The sequence below is a fragment of the Herpailurus yagouaroundi genome, unplaced genomic scaffold (assembly GCF_014898765.1).
Source record: "Herpailurus yagouaroundi ecotype Mexico unplaced genomic scaffold, PumYag 211, whole genome shotgun sequence".
In the NCBI taxonomy this organism is placed as follows: domain Eukaryota; kingdom Metazoa; phylum Chordata; class Mammalia; order Carnivora; family Felidae; genus Herpailurus; species Herpailurus yagouaroundi.
The window spans coordinates 2,968,028-2,991,990 of record NW_024412442.1 but is presented as its reverse complement, the minus strand read 5'-3'; the positions used below and the strand labels follow the sequence as shown (position 1 = coordinate 2,991,990).

The window sequence follows — 23,963 nt, the reverse complement described above, 5'->3', positions numbered from 1 at the left end:
TTTTGATTGCAATCTAATGAGTATGTTTTGAAAAGAAGGATATGGTCTAAGAAATAATTGACAGACTTATAAATACGATTGTTTTTTTCAAAATTCAAATTTGTACTATGGGGAAAGAAATCTGTCCCAGGACTCTCTGCACATTGTTAATATATCTAGAGTATATTTAGTTACATTCAGTAAGGGCATTTAATGGTAATTAACATCCTAAAGTTCTCACGTAAAAATTTACCCAGACAAAACAACAGAGAAAAAGAGAAAAATGAGATGGCTAATGGGATTAGGAGGGTGTCCCGCTTCCCTTCTTCACACTTGTATCCCTATACCAAAAATCCTGTCCTTTACCCCTGGTGTCCCCTGAGGAAGACAAAAATTGTTAGGGAGTATTACATTTACTCTTTCAAAATAGTAATTTTTGATGTTTTCATATTGAATTACAATGGGTATGGAAAATAATTCATGACCATTTTCCTTACAGTCTTTAAAAAATTTACATATATATGTATTTTTTAATTAACTACAAATTCAATTTTTGTATTACATAAAGGGGCTACAAAAATTTTAAAATTCTTTTCTTTTTTTTGATTTTTTAATTTATTTTAAAATTTTTTAGCTATGTTATTTTATTTTATTTTTAAAATTTTTAATAAATGAAATTTATTGTCAAATTGGATTCCATACAACACCCAGTGCTCATCCCAAAAGATGCCCTCTTCAATACCCATCACCCATAAAATTATTTTCAATTTCCATAGTTTATGATTTATTCAGACAAACATAACTTCAAAAACTGAGTCCATGGGAAAGTATACATATTTTCTTTGATGTTATTCTTAAAATCTTATTTGGTCAACCGGTTGTGTTTCTTGAAGCGGGCTCTAAATTTACTCATTTTATAATATTAAAAGGGAAAAAAAGGCCTACAAACTCTAAATTTTTAGAGAAAAATCCTGCATTCCAGAATGCTAGATTGATGTTCCTTTACTTCTTTATCATTTTGGCTTTATATGATTATTTTAACAAATTAAACACGAAATAGCAATGTCTTTTTCTTTCTTGAGAGAAAAATTATGTTTATTATTCTTTGTAGGAATATCCAATATACAATTGTTACCTTACCAATTGTATACTAGACATTCTTATAAAGAAAAACAATTCATTGAATTGTACACAAGGATCCAGAGAGGAATCAAAATTAAAAATATATTTCTTTCAACAAAAAACAAAGTCAGAATAATTGTAAGAATTGATAATTTCCAACCCCATTGGTGATTTTTTTAGAAAAATCAGAGCAAAGCATTGAGGATGACTTACTATTACTTTTGCAAAATTTTAACTCCATTCTAAATTAACTACTTGCTCTTTCAAACTCAATGTACCCACAACTAAACTCATGATCGCTCCTCTATCTGTGGTCATTTTAGGGCTTCCATCTCAGTGAATGGACCAGCTCTGGGAATACTTCCGTACATCTCTGCCTCCCCTCACTATCCTCACTCTGGCTTTTAATAAATCACACATCACATGTGTATGTGTATGTGTATGTATATGTGTGTGCATTGTGTGTGTTTGTATTAATCTCTCCACCAGTCTCTATCCGGTTTCCTTCTCGACCCAACCCTCCTCCTCCATACCATCTCCTGGTTAGACTATGTCACAGGTGTGTATCTTGCCTGTGTGAGTCTTCTGCATCAATCTTTACGGGAATCCATTCTTTCACTGTATCTAGTGATCTGTCTTAGAACAAATGGGATTTTATTGTCACATATTTTCTTCCACTCCTGCTTTTAAAACTCCAATGGCTTCACTTACAATTAAAACTAAAATTATTATCACTTTGACTATCATCAAACCTTGGTCCCTGCATATCTCCTCAGTTTCATTAGCATCTGATTTACACAGGCCTTCGTTCAGACTCTTAGCCATACCATGCTTACTTCTGATCATGGGGCCTTACTCTCTCCATCAGGATGGGGATATTATTCTCTCCATGTGGAATAAACTCTTTGTCCCAGTCCTCTCCACAGAACCTGGCACATAGTACAATCCTATAAAACTGTGTTGAGTGAATAAATAATTAAATGAATGAATAGTGAAAGTAATGAGCACAAGATATATATTACATATTCACTAACAGATATTTAATGAATCCTTAAAAAAAATATTCACTAACAGAGATGAAGTGACTCATAGAAAAATTCATTTCTCTGAGGCAATAACGATTATGTCCTAAACCAGAATAATCATAATGGCTCAGTTTAGAGGTAGCAGTTCATTTCATTTCACATGTTCTTATTTCTGTATATTTTAAAGAAAATCCATTGAAACTAAGGAAAAAGGACAAAGTGCATATTTGCCAATAAATACCTGAAATATATTTTCTATAAAAAGTATCAGTCTTTACTAAAGTGTGACTTTGACCCATGTTTATTCCTTGTAAGTATCTGTTTCTTATCTTCCAAAGTGAAGGAGGAAGACTGGTGATAAAGTTTGATAAACCTATTCTGACATAAGTTTTTTTTTTTTTAATTTACTTTAAGAGCATCTCTTCAAATAACTTTATATCATACTTTTTAAAATGATTTCCGGGGCGCCTGGGTGGCGCAGTCGGTTAAGCGTCCGACTTCAGCCAGGTCACGATCTCGCGGTCCGTGAGTTCGAGCCCCGCGTCGGGCTCTGGGCTGATGGCTCGGAGCCTGGAGCCTGTTTCTGATTCTGTGTCTCCCTCTCTCTCTGCCCCTCCCCCGTTCATGTTCTGTCTCTCTCTGTCTCAAAAATAAATAAACGTTGAAAAAAAAATTAAAAAAAAAAATGATTTCCAAACCTCAAACCTGAAAGAAATTTCAAAAAATACTTAAGAAATGTATTTCAGAAGTACCAGTAATTTCCTTTTTTCTAGTTTTATACAATGAAATTCTACAATCCAATCCAATTCATCAGTATAATTGGCTAATGTATTGAAAGAAAAGTGTTGCCAAACTTGTCATACATACAGCATATTGAGAAGAGCCTATTTTGAGAATTTCCGAAGTTAGAATACAATTTTCTCTTTGTGCATACTTTCAAAATTCACTTGCTCCTACATATCCTTCATTAAAGGAAGTGAAATATTCATTCATTCATTCATTCATTCATTCATTCATTCATATGTACAGGCTTTCTGTTCCCTCTTAGAGCAATATGTCTTTGTAATTTGGTATAGATTCAAAAAATGCATTTAAAAATGGGTGTAGGGATCTTCTTCCAGACTGCTTTTTGCCGTGTTATCTCTCAGAGCTGCTGATAGCAAGATGTCTTTAGGAAAGGCTGGAATTAAGCATCCTGCCCCCCAACATCAAAGCCATGACCATTATGCCAGATGGCCAGTTCAGACATCAACCCCCTTGACTACAAAGGAAAATATACTGTACCCTTCTACACTCTTGACCTAACCTTTGTGTGCCCAATGGAGATCACTGCTCTCAGTGACAGGGCAGGATAATATAAAAAAATAATAATAATGTTTATTCCTTTTATTGAGAGGTAGAGAGAGACAGAGTATGAGCAGGGGAGGGTCAGAGAGAGAGGGAGACACAGAATCCAAAGCAGGCTCCAGGCTCTGAGCTGTAAGGACGGAGCCTGACATGGGGCCCGAACTCATGAACTGTGAGATCATGACCTGAGCTGAAGTTGGATGCTTAACTGACTGAGCCACCCAGGTGACCCAGGGCAGGAGAATTTTAAAAAGTCAACTGCCAAGTTCTCCTGCAGACTCCCATTTCTGTCACCTGGCATGGATAAACACACCCGAGAAACAAAGAGCACTGGGACCCATCATTGTTCCCCTGGTATCAGACCCCAAGTGAACCATCACTCAGGAGAGTGGAGTCTTAAAGGCTGATGAGGGCATCTCATGCAGGGGCCTCTTTATCACTCATGATGGAACTGTCTTTGGGCAGATGACTGTGAATGACTTGCCTGTTGGCTGCTCTGTGGATGAGACTCTCAGACTAGTTCAGGCCTTCCAGCTTACTGCCAGGCACAGGAAGTGTGCCCAGCTGGCTGGAAGCCTGGCCGTGACTCCATCAAGCCTGATATCCAGAAGAGCAAGGAATAATTCTCTAAGCAGAAGTGAGCACAGAGCCATCTTAGGGCCTGGCTGCGGTGGGCAGCCATGAAAACAAAATCTGTTTTGTACAATTGTCATGCTTAAAACACAAAACTTTAGGTGCAGATGTGGAATGGGACAGGACAGGCCCTTCCCGCAGGGACTGGGGACACCAGCCTTTCTTCCTCTGGACAGAATGGCCTGAGCTGTGCTGTGGGGCAAGCCAACTGCTGTGTCCAGGAGCGGGCTTCCCTTGCCATCTTTTGGTGTTTCTATTAAACTTCAACTGAGCCAAAAAAAGTTAAATATGGCCATATGAATCCCATAAGCATAAAACTCTGAATGGCATTCAATTGTATCCAAAGCTTACTGAATATGTTTTTATAGTGTAAGTCACTGATTTTTTTTTAACAATCTATTCATTACTTATTTGCTCTACCAAAACATGTCAGCAATCTTAAATTGCAGCATTTCCTACTGGAGGGCATTGTCCAAGGTCAACAAGGAATATTGCCATTTGACACTTCCCTATGTTGGGGGACATGGTTGCATCTCTTCTGTTTTTAAAGTGCTTCTTTAGAAGTTTCTAGTTATTCTTATTAGCAGTCCCATCACTGGTCAGTTGTTCCTTCCAGTAATCTCTAGTGAAGGGATGGGGCTGGTGGAAATCCAGAATTAAAGAGTTTCTTGGCAAGGCTGTTTGCATAATACTGTCTTTTAACATCAGCATGAGCACTGAACTTGGAAAACTCTTCAAGAAGTTTCAGTAAATGGAAGCTGATTTTCATATGATTTTCAATAGGTACGTTAGTCTGTGTATTTTTTGTTTATGCTAAGGAATGGAGCGGCTGGTATCGTACAACACACAGAAATACATCACGCCTGTCTTCAGATGTCACACTTGTGGATGTCTGCTCCCAAAGCCACATTAAATGGTTTGAAAAAAAGGGCCTGCTCGTGTCAGGTCTGATGGAGGCACGGAGCGCCCGTGACTGATGCAGGCCGCCTGCACTGGCTCTGGTCCAGTGGCCTCAGGTCACTGGGCAGCTGTCCTTCTAGGTTCTGTTTTTTCCCGAGAATATATCTCACTTTCCATATTTAAATGAACTCCCACGGAACTGATAATTTAACAGGTGCTATTTGGCAATGGTCCTAGTTTGGATTTAAATCTTACAAATTTGGAGATTAAATTGAAAATGTTTTCAAACTTCATTATCTTGGGGGAAGGAAATCAGACGGCATCTCCTCTGAAGTGCTCATCTGATAACAGAAGGAAGCTTTGGAGGTTTTGAAGTGTGCGTGTACTCTGGGAATTTTTTTCTAAAATGCTATCCTAATTCCTTTCTGTAACAAGTGAGATTGAAAGTCCAGTTAAGATGGCTTTTTTTAATGCTGACCAAACGGTTAAAAGCTTTGAGTGACTGGTGCCAGAAAAATGCTTGTTGTGCTGTCTAGGATTTAAATGATCTAAAGAGAGGAAGGTGACAAGAGTAGAGCAGGTGCTGTGTACGAGAGAGAGATAGAAACAGAGAGACAAGACAAAGAAACAGGAAAAAAAAAGAAATAAGGAAGCGAGAGAGGGTTGCATGAAATGTGAGGAAAAAATGAGAAGAAAGTGATTAAGAGAAACGTCTGCTTGAGTGAAGAAAGGGTAGTAGGAAGCAACTAAAGGAAAGTCCTGCATGTAAAAGGAACTAATCAAAACTGACAAAGAGGTGAAGGAGGTAAAGAACATGAAAGAAAAATGTGGAAAGGGTACAGACAACCAAGTGGTTACCGAGTTTCTATTCTATGCCAGACGCCTTAACAAGTGCAGCTCAGAAATGCCAGGCTCGATGAGCAGAAGATCATGCAGAGAATTATGGTTCCCAGGAAAAAAGGATGCAGAAGGCAACTGATTGCTCTAAGAAAGGTACGGTCCATTTAAGATGTAGCAGGTGAGTGTGCGTGTGTGTAAATGTTTTCAGGCCAAGGGAACCTAAATAAATACTGAGTAATGATGAGGAAACATTAAATCGACCTTACTTTTAATTTGAAAATAGTAATAATTATTATAATATACTAAAACGCATGTATTAATCACTGCCGATATGCTAGGAAGCATAGAAAGCAGTTTTCGTGCACATCAGTTAATCCTAACAGCAATCTAATCAGAGCTGCTATTACCCTTGTTTAACGGATGGAGATCTGAGTCTTAGTGAGATTACATAACTCATCAAAATTCATCCATCGATTGTGCCAGGATTTGAAGAAGGTCTATGTGACTCCAAAGCTCATGCTTCAACTACTGTGCCACCGATAATCTTCCATATCCACACACCACCAGTGGGTATCATCTGTTAATCCTCCCATGTTCCCCTTGGCTTTGCACACATGAATGCTTAATATAGCAGGTTTGGATCTAATGCATACCGTCACTCAGTTTCCAAGTAACTTAAACTATCTCATCCTAAAATCTTTCCAGGGCTAGCTACAGCTAGCACAGACTTGGGACACACTTGTAAGAATGCCATCCTTTTATTTTTAAGTTTATTATTTTGAGACAGAGAGACAGACAGACAGAGACAGAGATAGAGAGCATGAGCTGGGGAGGGGCAGAGAGAGAGGACATAAAGAATCCCAAGCAGGCTCTGTGAGGTCAGTGTAGAGCCTGATACGGGGCTCAAACTCACGAATGGTGAGATCATGACCTGAGCCAAAATCAAGAGGCAGACGCTTAACTGACTGAGCCACCCAAGCACCCTGTCATCCTTTTAACTCCAGCCTTCACAATGTACAGTATATAGATTAATATGTGTAATCTGTTTGTCCCTTGCACGGATGTTTCATACAAACTAGGCTGTAGCATTCACGAGGTCAAAAAATGTACCTTATTGATATTTGTATCCCCAGAACTTAGCAAGAAGCTGGCACATGATAGATGTTATACATATATGTTGACTAAATGGACAAGAGGGGTTGATCATGGCTCCATCATTCTCCAAGGATCCAAGAAGGATCAGGGTCCACATTGTTCAACTTTCATGAGTCCTCTAACCCTCTGTACTAAAACTATGAAATATAGTAGTTATGACTGTGGCAGCATAAGCCAGGCAGCCTGAAGGACGATCGTGGCACTCTGAACCAAGACAGCTTGGTATCTTTAAAGCCTCAATTTTCACATCTGGGAAACAGGACTAATAAGAGAATTTATCCCATGGGACTTTAGTGAAGGTTAAATAAATTAAACAAGAGAATATATACTCAGCTGAACACTCCTGTTTGCTTCCTGCTGTCCTAGAAATCTGGCTCTTCCCAGAGATTGTTTTCCCATAGCACTGTCCTCCTATTCAGAAAGATGTATACATACACACACATTATGTGGATTATGGGTAAATAAATATGCAGTGTGAGCAGAGGAGAGTGCATAGTGTGTGTTGGGTGGCTGGCACACAGAAACCACACAGCTACAATTATTAGAGAACTGCTGTGCACGTAACAGGCGCTGCACATGCTTGTTACACCTGAAGAGATGAATGAATGAAGGGAAATAAAGGACACAGTGCACGGCTGATGTTTCCTTGAAGGGCTGTGTTCTTTTCCCTGTAGAGACATTACCGCAAGTGCATCCCACAGACCCACTGGACCAGCTACGGCCACACCTGGGACGGAGCCACACACTCTGGACGACGGGGCTGGCACTCCCTCTTCACACAAGGTCTCAGGCTCAGTCTGAACAGCTCTCATCAGTATTCCAACTGTTCACTAGAGACACTTAATAAACTCAGAGTAGTTGGACAGTCCTCACTGAACAGTCTAATTGAGTGGCCCTGAGGGGCGGTGTCGAGGCTTCCACGAGGAGGAAAGATTAGTGGTGAGAACAGGGCTACTCATCTAGGAATAAACACCACTGTGTGAGCTGCCAACCTCGTGAACAAATGCCCAGAATGGCAGCTGATGATCAGATAAAAAAAGGCAGGAAGCACACCTGAGGAAAGATGGGTTCGGTCTGACGTTTCCACAGACTTTTCTAAATGGCACGCCACGATGGGATAAATGCCAGCGGAATCTCTAAAACACGACGTATCTGTGTGTAGTTATAGCTCACCTAAGCCATTTTCCCAACACGATGCAAAAGAGTAGGTCCGTGCAGCATCTCGGTACATGGGTGTTCAGTGATTGTGTCCCCATGTCAATGCTGAGCCCAGCCACAGACCTCAAACCCTCACCAAGTGCATTTCTCAACTGTGGTTTGAACTCAGTCTGTATTCTCAAACCTCACCGGTGTGCCCTATTTTGTCAAAAGAGGTACTTCATCTCTCAATTTTTTTTTTAATTTCAATGCTTACTTATTTCAATAACCACTAATTGGGTCATTCCATCAAGGGCTGAGGAAAACAAATGAGACAGTCTCTGTCTTCAGCAATTTATAATCTAAACATAAAACAAACATCATATGATGTGTTAGAATATAAAGGGGGAAGACAGACATTTTCCAACTTGACTGAGGTATAATTTACAACAACTGTACATATTTAAGGTATAGAGTGTGATGCCTTGATACTTACACATTGCAAAATGATAACTATAGTCAACCAAATTAACACAATTTCATCCTGCATAGTTGCCCTATTTATTTATGTATTTATGTATTTACTTTGCTGTGTATGTATGTATGTGTGCATGCTTGTGTGTATTTTGCTGTGGTGAGACCACCCAATATCTACTCTTTCAGCAAATTTCAAGAACACAGTGCAGTATTATTAACTATCATCACCCCAGAACTTATTTTCTATAACTGGAAGTTTCTATCCTTTGACTAACTTCTCCACATTTAATTTTGATTACGTGTCATTAGTAGCAACACCAAAAAACAATGAATGGGTTAGTACCAAGGAACAAAGATAATTTGAATAAAGTCAGGAGGGGAAGACTAGATTTTGACGCCCAGCAGGTGGTTTTTGCACATGGAGCTCAGATAACAGGTCTGGTTTTGGCTTTGTCACCTTCCAGGTATGGCACCTGGGGAGACCAACTCCGCCTCTCTGTGCCTCTATGGTTTTCTGGTCTAGGAAGGAGGTGAAATTGTAGTGAAATGGTATGTGGTGATTAACATCATCTCTAGGACTTCATGGAGCTCCTGTGAAAATGAAATAATAATATGTCTATGGAGGGCTTGGTTAGTAGATGGTAAATAAATGTTAGTGGCTATTATTAAGAGATGCTGTTTACAGATAGAGTAACAGTATGACTCCTGATTTAGAAGAACTTGCTGATCATGTAGGAATGATGCATATATGATATGTAGGGGCACTTCTTTATAGTTTATGAGAAGGCATTAGATACAATCAATTGCAAAAACTGAGCACTGCAAACACTCGAGAAATTGCTTCCAGGGATGTCTCTCTCTTCTCTGTCTCTGTCTCTGTCTCTCTCTCTCTCCGTGTGTCTCTCTCTCTCACACACACAACACACACACTAAAACAAAAACAGAGGAATGTGGTTTGCCGGGATTCCATGAAGAGGATGAACTTATAAATGAGGCTTGGACAGCTCATGATCACAAACGAGCACGTGCTACTTTGTTGCCTTCAGATACTTTAACACCTAACATTTCCTGAATGAGGCCAGAGAACAGCACGCACAATCCTTGGTGTTTTGTGGAGATACGTGTATACATCTGAAACCAGAACTCCAACTCAGTGTTCTACATGGTTTTTCTGGAAGTCCATATGTTCCTTAAGTTCCTTCACTTGAAAACTCAGGTTTTGTCCTGCAAACAGTTTCTTACTGTACCTACTCCAAATCTTTTAGATTTTCCATTTGTGTTCTCCCAAAACACTGCACACAATTCTATTATGATATACTTCACAGTGTATTGAGTATCTCTGTCATTGTTAGATGAAGAGACTGTCTCAGTTTTGATGCCCTAGTGTCTTTCCTAGAGTTGATATGCAATAAAATGTTAGCTAAGGGGTGCCTGGGTGGCTCAGTTGGTTGAGCGACCAGCTTCGGCTCAGGTCATGATCTCACAATTTGTGGGTTTGAGCCCCACGTCGGGCTCTGTGCTGATAGCTCAGAGCCTGGAGCCTACTTTGGATTCTGTGTCTCCCTCTCTCTCTACCCCTCCACTGCTCATGCTCTGTGTCTCTCTGTCTCTCAATAATAAATAAATGTTAAAGAAAAAAATTTAAATAAAATGTTGACTAAATAAGTGAATCTGAATGTGTGGACTGTAGGAAAAGTGCATAGATGGTATGCAGTGAGAGGAACACACCATTGGAGGGAACTTGGGGCAGAAAATGACCAAACTGTCAAAAATATCAAAATTTGTTTCTTAAAAAATATAGCCCCTTATGGAAATATAAACAAGAGTGGGGCAATTTCAATTTCAAAAAAGGAAGAGGTAGAACATTCATCAGGAAGATGGAGAAGTCTGATATATAGACAATCAGAAAAAGTCAGAATCCTTGAGAAAAACCAAGCTGCAAGAAAGGCAGATCAATAGTGCCGCTTGCTGAAATGCTAGAAAATGATAGGATCTGTCCAAGAAAGTAGTCATTGGAGGCTTTAGAGGGTACAGTTTTAGTAGAGTTGTGAGAAAAAGCTAATTGCGGAGCTTAAGGGAATTGGGGCGGAAGTGGTGGTAACAGGCATAGAGACGCCACAGGAAAAGACCCAACGAACAGAACCATTCTGTCATGAGCTGTGTGAGTCGCCGATGACTGGGAGCCCGGCAAGACTATGATGACATTTTTGCTCAATCTCAGTTTCCATTGGGGATATATAAAATGAGTTCTGCCTTTTCACACCATTAGGAGATGAGTATTCTATTTCTCAGTGGGTTCAACATTTTCGGGTGGTTAGAACCACAGAGGGAAGCATGCACCTGGCCAGGTACCATGAATTTTGTCGGCATCGTTTGAACACTGAATTAGACCCTTCACTTCTTTTCCCATCTAGACTGGACGAACGGGGTGTCTGAAGTATCCATACTTAGCTAATCCAAGTTATATTGGAAATAACGTGTGTGTGTGTGTGTGTGTGTGTGTGTGTGTGTGTGTGTGTGTGTGAGAGAGAGAGAGAGAGGGAGAGAGAGAGAGAGAAAGGCACAGAGATTGAGAGACAAAGAGAGAGACAGAGAGACAGAGACAGCATGCACGTAGGCAAGTAGAAAGAGAATCTTCTAAGTACAACAATTGGTCTTCTGTTTGTCAGAGGTTTTTTCCTGGCTCTTCAGCTCTCTGGCCATCCAGAATACGTACAAAGATGGACTTCAAGTGAGCCGATTACTAGAATACACAAAAGCCACAGAAGTAATCCTTCTAGACACAAGGTCAGAGCTCAGAGAAGGCAGTTTGTATTTCTGAACTTGTTGACTAGAAAACTGTTGCTGAAACAAACAACCTAAAAAGGTGTGTCTTTCCAAATGTTTAAAACTAGTTCCATGGGGGATGTGTTTAAAAGGACCCACATGATCACTCATCTTCAGAAAAGAGGAGACAAGAAATGCAGTGTGGGTACAACATCAAGAAAGGACACAGCTAAGCTTTCATCTCATAATGCAAATAGTCTCTGTAAGAGGAAGAAATTAAAGGGAAGACCGGAAAGAGATGTTCACAACATGTTCAGGCAAAAACTTGCATCACAATATATGCTCTAATGGTTTCATTTTTGTCTAAAGTGACATCTGTGTGCTATGTGTGTAGGTGTGTGCGTATGAGTGTGTGCGCATGGGTGTTCAAATATATTTGCTCAATTTCTCTCTATGAACGACATCATATTTAGGGGCACCTGGGTGGCTCAATTGGTTGAGCGCTGACTTTGGCTCAGGTCATGACCTCACGGTTCATGGGTTCGAGTCCCACATTGGGCTCTGTGCTGATGACTCAGAGCCTGGAGCCTGCTTCGGATTCTGTGTCTCCTTTTCTCTCTGACCCTCCCCCACTCATGCTTTGTTTCTCTCTGTCTCTCAAAAATAAATTAACATTACAAAAAAAATTAAAAAAAAGAAATCATATTTAAGTGAAGGATGATGTTTCAGACCACCCAGTTCACTGAAAATGACTTAGAGTCTTCAATAATCACCTTGAGTTTAATTTGATTATAACCGAAAGAGACAAGGGAAACTGTTGCTTTGTACCACTTCCAGAAAGATAAGGTTGCCAAGAAGAGATAACGGGCATTGCACTTAGCAACAGCAAACTCAAAGGACACAGGAGTCTGGAAACGTTTCCAGCATGATCCTGGGGAGATGATGAGAGTCCCATGAATAGAAAGCAGAGGAACTCATGAGGTAGACAGAGTGCTATAGCACTGCCCTACATGACAGTCTAGAAAAGTCTGGGAATACGAACCATTAAAACCATGTTACTCCTGTCGCAGAGCCGTGAAGTTTATTTAACCACCTCTCCTCAAGGCACCCCAAGTGGGGATACATCCTGCTTGGAAACCCAAGGGTTTCAGCTCAGCTCACTGGATAGTTAGAAGCTCCTTATAATTCCATTATCAGCAATGTCATTGGTGGCTCATTCTCTTCTCAGGTTAATTAGCATAAGCCAGGGTCACACTGCTTCATGACCTCTGGATGCACCGATAAAAAAGAAGTTTCCAGGCTCTAGCATCAGACGTCAGACAGTTACAGTCTTCGTTGAGTGACGGTCTACCCTTCGCTGACCTTGCGTGGATTACCTAACAGCAAGCATGAAAATGAAGCTGGAAATGTTCCTCAAACTTCACCTACAGTTTCAGGGGAATCGGTCAGCTCTCCAGGGAGAGAATGCAGTCAGTAACACTTTTCCGGAGAAAGTGTCATTTAACAAAGTCTTCAAGGTATCTGGTAAATTTGGGGGGACATAAAAAAACACACATACAACCACAGGGACACAAAGTACTTTATAAACAAATATGTAGGTTTATAAAAATAGAAGTATAATTATTTCTAAGTGATGAGAAGTAACCATGGCAATAAAGGTAAACAGTTTATTGGCCATGAGCCATATACCAGGCGCTATGCTACACTTCAAAACTGAGTTTCAAGAGTTATTGCCATTTATAAGGGAACGGGTCCAGCTTGTGACGGGCTTTTAAACAGGGCCCCTTCATGTAGCTGTTCTGCTTGTGCTACACAGTGGTCCCCCTCACTCACACACACGTGTGAATCAGTGTAACAGCTCAAGGTCAGCACAGAGGATGCTTGGCCTCCAGGCGAATGGTTGCACAGCCAGGGGGAACGAACCCTTTCTTTAATAAAGTCCAGCCAGCTTTCACAGTGTGATCACACTTAGAGAACCTCTCTCTCCTCTCCCACAGACACACACACACACACACACACACACACACTCACACTCCTCTAACACTTTGGTTCAAACTTAGCCATGATGTTACAGTATATAGTTTTTTTTTTTTATTGTTTTCCTATCTGATTATGGCAGTAGTATATATTTAATATGGACAATTTGAAAATGCAGAGGAAATAATAAAACATAAACCATATTCACTACCCATATGTCATTTTCCCATTCTGGCTCTCTCTCTTTCCCTTTCGTGATTCCTTCGCGAGTCCTTTGAACTCGAAAGAAATCAAAACAAAACAAACCAAGCCTGTGCACAAGTTGCCTTATTGCTGCCCCTGTGTGTTAGAACGGGAGACATCGTTCGCGTATCTGTTTCCCCACAGGGCACACCGCTTACCAGATGGCCCTGCTTCCTCTGCTCCTCGGTGGTTCCTCCACCCCAGCACCCCCACAGTCACTGGGGATCAGGGCACACGTTCCCAGTCAAATAAATTGGTCCCTACTGGTAATGAATTACAACACAGCTAAAATAGCAATCCCAACACTGTCTTAAGGGTAGAAAGAGACCATCAACTAAAAATGGATCATGTTCTTTTATTTTCTATCAGTTAGCTAAAATCTTACCTTTAAAATTTAATATAATACAATCAATCCCACTCATGTTATTAATGCGTGCTTAGATGCAGTCATCAACCAAATGAAATATCCCTTATGGAACAGGCCATCTACAAATTTTATTACTGACCTTAAAAACTTCTCTTAGCCATTTGAAAGGAAAATATGAAAAGACTCAAAACTTTGCCAAAGTTTTCAACTAAAAAATTTGTTTAAAGTATTTTAAATAATAATTAGATAATATATTTTCCTTAAAAGCAGTTCCACACATTTGGCTAATCCTAGAATACTTTATTTCAGGATAATTCCCTTATGTCTAAGTAAGGAAATATACAGAAAAGCATTGGAGACTGTTCTTAAATACTAGCCAGAAGAGTTCTATTATTTCATACAAGAAAAATCTAGACATTTATCCTAATAGACTGTTATCCTAATAGCTTCAAAGTAGTTTACATTTTTTTTCTCCTTTATTTTTCTCTATCTGAAGCTCCGAGCCATGCATGCCGTCAGTCGCCAACTCTCACAATGGGCTAATCCAACCAGCAGATCATCAGCTGTGGCAAAGTTCTTTCCGGTTTTAATTTCTCACAGGCTGTCAGCATGTTTATGACCTCACCACCTTCTTCCTTCCATCTGATCCTACATACCCCCATCCCCCTAGCATTTGGATTTTAAAAAAAAATCGCTTCAAGAGAGTCTCATGGCATATTCCAGTTTAGGGTTATTTCGTGCAATAGTCGCACACTGCCGAGTTCTGATTCATTCCTTCACAGCATGGGCTCACAATTGCATACAGATTTAAAAAAAAAAAAAAAAAACAAACAGCAACTATAAGAACCATTTTCAGTCACACATAACTGAACAACTGGATAAAAGTGATTGCCAAGAGACCCTAATTGTGGAAGTTCAGAGAGAAGTAAAGACCTGGGTGGGGGGTTGCTCAGGTACCCTTGAATGTGGCAGGACCACGGGGGCTCCCTGGAGGAGGCCAGTTTGGAAGGGATGCTAGTGAAACGGCGGGCCTACGCCAGCCGACTCCATCTTATTCTGTGTCCTTCACCTTGACCACACCTCCTCCCCTTGAGTAACCCCCCCTCACCTGCCTAACAGGACTCGGACCCTTCCCCAGGACCCTTCCCCAGCCAATCGGCTGAGGCCATAGCCATTACCTCACCAACTGCCCCCAGGCCCCAATAAAACCTTTGTCCTTTTGAAACTCGCTCTCTTTCCCTGGTATCTCACCGCTGCGTCGGTGCAGGGAGGGGATTGAGCTCGAGCTAGCTCGAATAAAGGCTCTTTTGCTTTTGCATCGGACTCGGCTCCCTAGTGGTCTTTGGGGATCACGAATTCTGGGCATAACACTAGAATGCACATAAGGTGAAGAGGTCTCCACAAAACACTACAGAGCATATGTCTCTGCCAAGGTCAAACCCCTGCAGCCTTGCTGACAATGAGTCAGTTACCTCAAGGAGTAGGGCTGAACAGGTCTCTAGGGCTGCAGGGGGCCACCCCTCCACAGCCCGGCCGCACCCTGGCCCTGCCACGTGGCAGGTGTGAGGCTCCCTGCTCCAGACGGGAGACCACCCGGGCCAGCAGTTACCTGGTAATCTTATTTTGGAGGCTATGTGAGCACATTTAGAAAGAGCAGGAGCTATAATGAGCTTATTAAGGAAACTGATCTACGGCATCACGGGCTAAACATGGAGTCATTTCCTCTGATAACCTAAATTAACATTGCTTAAACGTACAGGGCTTGCAAATGTCTAATGTCAGCAATGATGGTGAACCCTCCCCTGCTCAGTGTGAAGGCCGAATACGAATAAAAATAGAAAGCCTTATGGTGCCAAGAACTATCAAGACACTCATTTGTCATTTATTCCCAGGGAAAATTTAAAACACTTCCTTTTAATAGAAAGTCATGCTCTTCCATGGTTCATTCATATCTATCTATCTATCTATCTATCTATCTATCTATCTATTGCTTCAAAGTAGCTGTTACATTATTTGTTTATCTCAACATTTAAAGTTTCTTTGAAATGGAGATTTACCATCGCAATAAATGGCAACAACAGAAACACTGGGTTCAGGCACACTTAAAGTAAACGGTGACCAATTAGCAAAACTTTTCAAGGAATCAGGCTATTGATTTACGAAAATAATTGTTCTTGAAAATTATTCTCCAAGTCTGAAAAAAGCCATATTTTTCTAACCATGAATGACTAAGAATGCCGTAATACACGTACAATTTGAATACTGTTTGAGATAAAGTCAAATCAGTTCATCTATCTTCAGATCATTCAGTTTAGCCAAGCAAAGCATAAAAATACTAATAACGCCATTCTTTGCCGCTACTAAGTGTGGCCACATAACAGAGCGGCAGGGCGGAAGAGGCGGCTGGTGCCTGTGGACCCTGAATGCTAAACAATATCAAGTAAAAACAATGAAAAGGAAAAAGAAAACCAAACTCAGCTTCCTAGAGTGGAGGAATTTGTCTATTTCTTCCATCTATTAAAGTATTATACATATCCTAATTTTCATTATGAGGTATCCAAACACAGATCTCCCCACTATTAAAATATCTGAGACACGCACATTTCAGGTTCTGCACATGGAACGTGTTACATGGTCCCCTGAGGGACCTTGATGACCAACATCTCTTTCTAAAGTGACTGGCTGAGTATTAGGAAGGAACTCACAAACTCTAACGTCAAGTCTTTTACACTGTTTTCTCTTTCCAAATTAAATAGCGGTGGATGAAATAATGCCATACCCCATGAAAGTGCTAACAGTAAAATCACTTAGAGCACCTACTTTTGACTCCTTCAGAGAGATCTTTCCTCACAGGAGATTTTGGTACACTTTACAGTCTTCAATTTTATCGGAGACCATTAATTGTGTCAATTCAAGGGTTAGTAAATAGCATCTAATGTTGTTGTTTTCCACAGCAATTACACATTTGCTCAGGGATAATTAGTAAGTGGTCAAACGGAGGCCTCGCTCGGGATTTTCCACCACACTGCAATCCTTGTTAAGCAACGAAGTACATCGGATGCCACTTTTGCAGAACTATTTTAATTAAGGTAAATTATTGCAAACAGCTACTAACCTCTAACAACGAACTACACATTAGCATTATTCATTTCTGTGCTGTGCTTCCTTTTGCACTTAATTACAGAAACCCTGGCTAACTCTCAAAGTCAGACTAAAAGCAGACTTACCATCATCGTACTGGCCGAAGCAGACTGCAGAGAGCACTCCCAGGATGATCCCCGAAGCTAAGCATTTCCAGAGGTAAAACCGTTGTAACATCTTCTGTCAAATTCTGCTCAAGGCTGATCTGAAATCACAGGAAGGGGAAGGAAACAGGTGACACGTTCATTAGTCTATTATAGGATTTATACACACGACTGTGACAGTACAGAAAAGCCTCAATGACTTCATAGGTAATCACCTGCGCCACACCTTCCACTAACAAATAACACACCCGCTCAATGCCCAGCAACTCTTTACCCACATGAATTTACACACAAGTGATCTCTAAGGAAAGAAATATTTGCTGTTACTCTGTAAGCAAGGAAGTCGAGTAGTTAACATACTGATGACATCGCCCTTTTAAAAATGGAGACCCTATGAGTGAATCAACTATGAAGTTATTACATTTATCGTAGCCATAGCAGAGGTCAGTGATAGCGTGTACGTTGTTTCATGATGATTTCAGCTGGCAGACTAGTTGTTAGTATCCTACGTGAACATTTCTATGGGCATTTGTCTTATATAATTAAATAGAAAAACACATTATTACAATTCTAATTGCTTCCTGGCAGAGCAAAAAGGGAATGACTGCGCCAAGTAAGACAAGGGAACACCATCCATTTCTACCACATCTGTCTTCCAAAACATTTGGATGAATTTCATTCCAATCCCTTTGCTTTTCTTTGCAATCTCCAGGAAGTAAAGACACCAGGTGAAATATTAGTGGCCAGTGAGCACACCAAAAAAAAAAAAAAAAAAAAATCTTATTGAAAGAATGATGTGCTAAGCTTCCGTGTAAATTGAAAAAAATCATTGATGCGGGCTTGTTCAAAGTGACCCTGGGTATAGATCAGGGAAGAACAGGGATAGGAACCCTGTCTCTCTGATTCAAAGGCGTTACATTCGGATGCCTATGGGGGACAAGAACACCAAAGCAGAGAGCGAATTAGGCTAAAGGGACACTAGGGACGGTGAGGCTGTGATAAACTGGGAGTCTCAGGGTTTGCCTGCAGAGGTCAACTGGTACAGTGTTGCCAGGCCTTCCGAGTTTCCAGAATATTGTAGAAATCCAAATTTCCATGAGGGATTGCCCAGTTGTCTAGATAATTGTTCAACCTTCATAACTAGGGGCTTCTGGCCGGCTACACCGTGCCCCAAGGGCCTTCAGTCGACCAGACCTGTCCAGGATTCTCTCCCGTAGATGACTAGCGGTAAGGTTCATCAGAATGTGCCAAGGAAATATTTTAATTCTGCCTTTACATGCAGTTTATTTCATCTATGTTTCTGTTTTATTTGTGTGTGTTATAGTTTATTTGCACAATAGCATATATAGATATACATAATTTACTTTAAACTTGTATGAAAAGTTCAAGCCGTGTTTTTTCTTTTACTCATAGAATGCGTAGTGCTTAAATTTCAAAGGTCACTGCACTAGAACATGCGCATTTTAGAAAGGAAGTTATTCTGTTTCCTTACCTAAAACAGACAGACAAAAAGAGGCACTTTCTTATTATCTGGCTCTCACACATTTTTCCCCCTTACTGGCAACAGACTCAGCCTCTACTTTTGTAAATGCCAGGCCTAGGGAGCCCCCAGGAGAGCCCAATATTAGATATCACAACAGTTCATGCTTACGACTAGCCAACGCTAGCACACGAAAGAGCAGTGGGTTCTTCGTAAATGCAAGTTCTTAAACTCACCGATTACATGATTTTGAGCAAATGAGGAAGCATCTCTATCTTACTTGCCTCATCATTAACATGAAGACAAAATGATATCTACTTTGTATGTTTGTTTTGAGGATTAAGTGAATGGCTATAGGATGTTTTTAAAGTGTTTATTTGTTCATTTTTGAAAGAGACAGCAAGCAGGGCGAGGGCAGACAGAGAGAGGTGGGGACAGAGGATCCAAAGCAGGCTCCAGGCTCCGAGCTGTCAGCACAGAGCCTGACATGGGGCTCTAACCCATGAACTGTGAGATCATGACCTGAGCCGAAGTCAGACCCTCAACCGACTGAGCCACCCAGGTGCCCTGTGAACGGCTCAGTGCCTCCAACAGAGTGAGCTTAATCTGAGTAATTTTGACTCAGCCTCTATGGAGTCTTCCAAGTGCTTAAACATATTGTCTCAATCTGTCTTTAGCACAGCATCTAGAGTAGGTTTTAGATTATCTCCAGTCTTGGAGGAAAGGTCACATTCACTGGCTTAAGGTTACAGACTGGTGAGTGGCGGAAGAGGTGGGACAGGTGGTGAGTCTGAAAGGTCTGCTCATGCATTACAGAAAAGGACTAGACAATTCTAAGCAGAACACATGGCCCGGAAGGTTTCACGGGATCTGGAGGCCTGTTCCCAAACCTGGATGTGGCCCCACTAAGATTTATTCAAACACTAGCTCTAGCTCTAATGTTTTTTTTTTTTTCCTTAAGAAATGTAGTAACATTAAGAAACAGAAAACGGTACATAAAATTACAAAATATATATATATATATACATATACATATACATATATATATATATATATATATATATATATATGCAGACAGAAAATAAAGAATACTGATCCAAAAACAAAAAGCAAAAAGCAAAACACAAACAACAAAACTTAAAGAAAAAGCAATACTATCTTGCAAAATGACAAAGGGCAAAGCTGTGTTCCTTCAAGAATCTTTAAGCAATCAACCTGACTACCCTCTTACTGGCTTAGTTTTTTATGTGCTCACTAATATGCCATTCTCCTTTGCTTCTGAATTGTTTTAATATTTATTCATTTTTGAGAGAGAGAGCCAGAGAGAGACAGAACACAAGTGGGGGAGGAGCAGAGGGAGAGGGAGACACAGAATCCCAAGCAGGCTCCAGGCTCTGAGCTGTCAGCACAGAGCCCGACACAGGGCTCCAACCTACCAACCATGAGATCACGACCTGAGCTGAAGTCGGAGGCTTGACCAACTCAGCCACCCAGGTGCCCCTTATTTTTTCTTTTGCTTCTGACTCAAACTATTTGGTTTCATTTAACAACCTTCAAAATGAAAATCACCAGATGGCTCATAATTGTAAAATTATTGAAGTCACTGCATTATGATATCTCTAGAAGCAGAATTTCTGGATCTGCAATCCTGCATATTGTTATTAGAGAACTGTACATATAATTTTGAAAATATCACAGGGAAACCTTGTACAAAAATTCATTTACAATGGGCAGAGTACTTACTTCCTGCAGTAATAAGAATACTTGGGAGAGTATGTTGTTTCGAATAATGAAAAAGATAGGAACTTCTTTGATTTGTTTTTACTACTCAGTTTATATCTTCATCATTTCCAAGGCAGTTTTAATCATTCCAATAGGCTCAACACTGATTGCAACCTGAAAGAATGGTATGACTCATCATGTCATCCTGATACCCTAAAACAGAGTGCACGTATTGACTTAATAAGAAAATCCTGGTTTCTAAAGGAAGCTATCATGAGAAGACACCTCCTAGAAAGAGGCTATGTTTCTACACACAAGAGAGTAAGGACCCCATGGTTAATAACCTTAGTGCGCCAGTCAGCCAGCAGGCTCTTCTGTCATCAAGGAAGTTGGGACAGATCAAACATTTTCATCAAAATAACATTTTCATTGCTAGTTGTACAGGCTGTAGAATTGCAGGCGAAATTCTTACAGGAGATGGAACCCCAAATCTTGTTAAATGACAGGTGAGTGACACACATCCCAAACAAGACCTCCAATGCGGTGTCGGACTTCCGTGATAAGTCCCATATCAAACTCTGCCATGTTCTCTGGGTGCAAATCTTTCCTCCAAATCTCCTTGGCCAGTAATGTTGTTCTCTAGCAATCTAGAACATGCCCTATTCTAAAAACGAATGGAGCTGACCTATAAATAAATTCACTGTACTTGTCTTTCAGGAGATACATTGGTTGGTAAGGTCCACACTTGGGGACACCTAATAAAGACATGTGTTCCCTATAGTGATTTGGAAATAGCATGCTATTGTCAGATATACTGGGGAAAATGGAAGCTTTCCAATTAGGTTATAATTTTACATGTAAGTGGCTGAGTTTCATGAAATTTAAAATATGTTTCCCAAAGGCTTAAGAATATTTTACCACAATTATTCAACATATAATATATCCATTTTGACTTTCATATCATTCAGATTCACAGCCACTTAAACCTCATATTTATTTCTCTGGCACCCAATGTTCTCATAAATTCATTTATTCAACAAAAAGTTATGCAGGATCTATGAGGTATCACTCACTCTTAAAGGCAGCTAGAAAATAGCAATAAAGAAAGTCCACTCATATCTCTACTCTCATTTATCTTACATTCTAGGAACGTGAAGCTAGACCAAACAATAAACACAAACATGTTATACAACTTGCTAAAAGGTAATAAGAGGCACGAAAATACCAGCTTGCAGTTCCGAAATTTTATGCAGTCACGAGACACTTAATTCTCCTTCAGAAAATGAAGTAACATTGTACGAAGCAACCGATAAGCTTCCTGATACTAGAACAGAAGGAGAACTTTACGAGGACAGCACAGCTCTTCCCATAGCCCCAACCGAAAGCATCCTCCACCGTATCTAGTGTCCTGAGGACAGACTGCTGTTCGTCCCTTGGAAGAAGAATAAAGGTCTTTCACCGCCTTTCGCTTTCAAGTATAAATCCAGACACTGTAAATACACAAAGCTCTGCCCTTTGGGTTTTATCCCTGCTCCCTGTGTCCAGGTTGGTCATGGTGCCACACGGCAAGAGCAGCCAAGCTTGACATCACAGCAGTCTTCCTGCTGGTAAATTTTTGAAAACATCAACTATATACTTCTTTTTAAGTCTCTGTCCCTGACTGCTATCTGAAGAAAAAAAAGAAAAAAGAAAAAAAAAAAAACACCAGAACTTTTCCTTGAGATATCGAAGTTTGGAGCATCCTGCCAATACTCCCATGAAGAATCCCACATTGATGCTGCGTCAGGAAGCTGGGGTCTCTCTCGGTGCAGTGGGGGCTGTCTGCATGCACCCGTCTTTCACAGTCTGCTCATTGAGGCTATGGAACTTCTATCCCTGACATGTAGATGGCACTATAAAAAATAGCCTGTCATGGGTCCACATTCCTTGCAAGAAACATATCCTCTCCACTTCAGGAAAAAGAGCAAATTTCCTTTCAAAGCAACCTCAACTATCAAATTGAAAATACAAGGTTTTCCAAAGTCACTACATCTCTCCACACCAAATAGGAATTTCCTTAGCTGACTGGTTGGAAACCTTCCTTCTATCTCACCATGGCGGGAAACACCAAGAATGTTTGCAGCGCTACAGAGAACACTTATCACCCCTAAGCATGACGTGATGAATCATCCTTCATTTCTCTTTTTTCTTTGTAACATAAACGTCAAAAAACACAAACTTTTAAAGATTCTTTCATATTTTCCTTCTTTTTAGATCATGTTGTATGTTGTCTCTTAGTACAAATTATGTATACATGTATATTAAATACCTATAATGTATTTGTTTATAGATAACCTTATATTAGATATTTCCATATATTTTGTTTATAAAATATACCTATATAATACAGAAAACATAATTAAATATTTTGCATGCATATTATAAAATATATTACATTTTATGTATTTATATATAATATATTTATGTAAATTTACATTATAGTTTAAACATGATATCTATAGAAAGAGATACACTTATGTTTTATTTAAATTTATACTACAGGGGGCTCCTGGGTGGCTCAGTCGGTTAAGTGTCTGACTTCGGCTCAAGTCATGATTTCACAGTTCGTGAGTTGGAGCCCCGCGTCTGTGCCGACAGCTTAGAGCCTGGAGCCTGCTTCGAATTCTGTGTCTCCCTCTCTCTCTGCTCCTCCCCCGCTCATGCTCTGTCTCTCTCTGTCACCTTCAAAAATAAATAAAACCATTAAATTTATACTACATATAGCTAGCTACCTAAACACTGATATTATCTTTCATTTATTATTATTTTTTTTAGTCAAAGGTTGAATTCTGTTTCAAGGAAAGAAAGAGCCAGCCTGTAGCCAATTCTATGTAAAGGTAGGAAAACAACTTTGTTTTCACTGGGCATTATAATCTAAGCCAGCCCTTCAGCCTGGCCCAGACAGACCAGGCTTACCTGACCTTTGCTAGACTCTACAGGTTGTCGATACACCTCCATGTCTGAGTGCGCCTTGGCTCTCTATTTGCAAATGTACATTTATTTAGTATCGAGGTTCCTCAAAAAGCTAAAAATAAAGCTGCCCTACTATCCAGCAATTGCACTACTAGGTATTTATCCAAAGGACATAAAAATACTAATTTGAAGGGATACATGTACCCCAATGTTTACAGCAGCACTATTAACAAGTGTTGAGTATATTATCCACCTGAAACTAATATTATACTATATGTTAACCAACTGGAATTATATAAAAACTAAAAAAAAAAAATGTTTATTTATTTATATGTGTATTTGTTTCTCTGTGTGTATGTGTGTACATGCGTTTTCACTGTGGTGGAATAAAATAAAGTTGATAAAAATAATTTCAAAATGGGGAAGAAAATAAATCCATGAGAGCTAATCTTGTAATCGCTGCAATTGTTTATAGACAATGTGTTGCATCTCAGTTTTAAACATTTTAAATACGTACTCAATAGTTGTAAGCATTAAGTGAGACTGGTTTAACTCAAACTACCTTACCTGAAACTACATGATGTATATAAGGAGAG

At 40.0% G+C, this 23,963-nt stretch overlaps 1 protein-coding gene and 1 pseudogene across 19 annotated transcripts in view; one reads left to right on the top strand and one right to left on the bottom strand.

Moving 5' to 3' along the window:
* PCDH15 (protocadherin related 15) overlaps positions 1-23,963 on the bottom strand; it is a 1,259,847-nt gene that overhangs the window by 786,991 nt on the left and 448,893 nt on the right. For all 19 annotated transcript variants that reach the window (XR_005784343.1, XR_005784344.1, XR_005784345.1 and 16 more), the window contains one exon: positions 17,196-17,314. Coding sequence is in view for 16 of the 19 variants with exons in the window: in XM_040454209.1 (XP_040310143.1) it covers positions 17,196-17,286 (91 nt within the window). In the remaining 3 variants the exon portion in view is untranslated. The remainder of the gene's footprint in view (positions 1-17,195; positions 17,315-23,963) is intronic.
* LOC121016549 (peroxiredoxin-1-like) lies at positions 3,260-4,518 on the top strand (annotated as a pseudogene).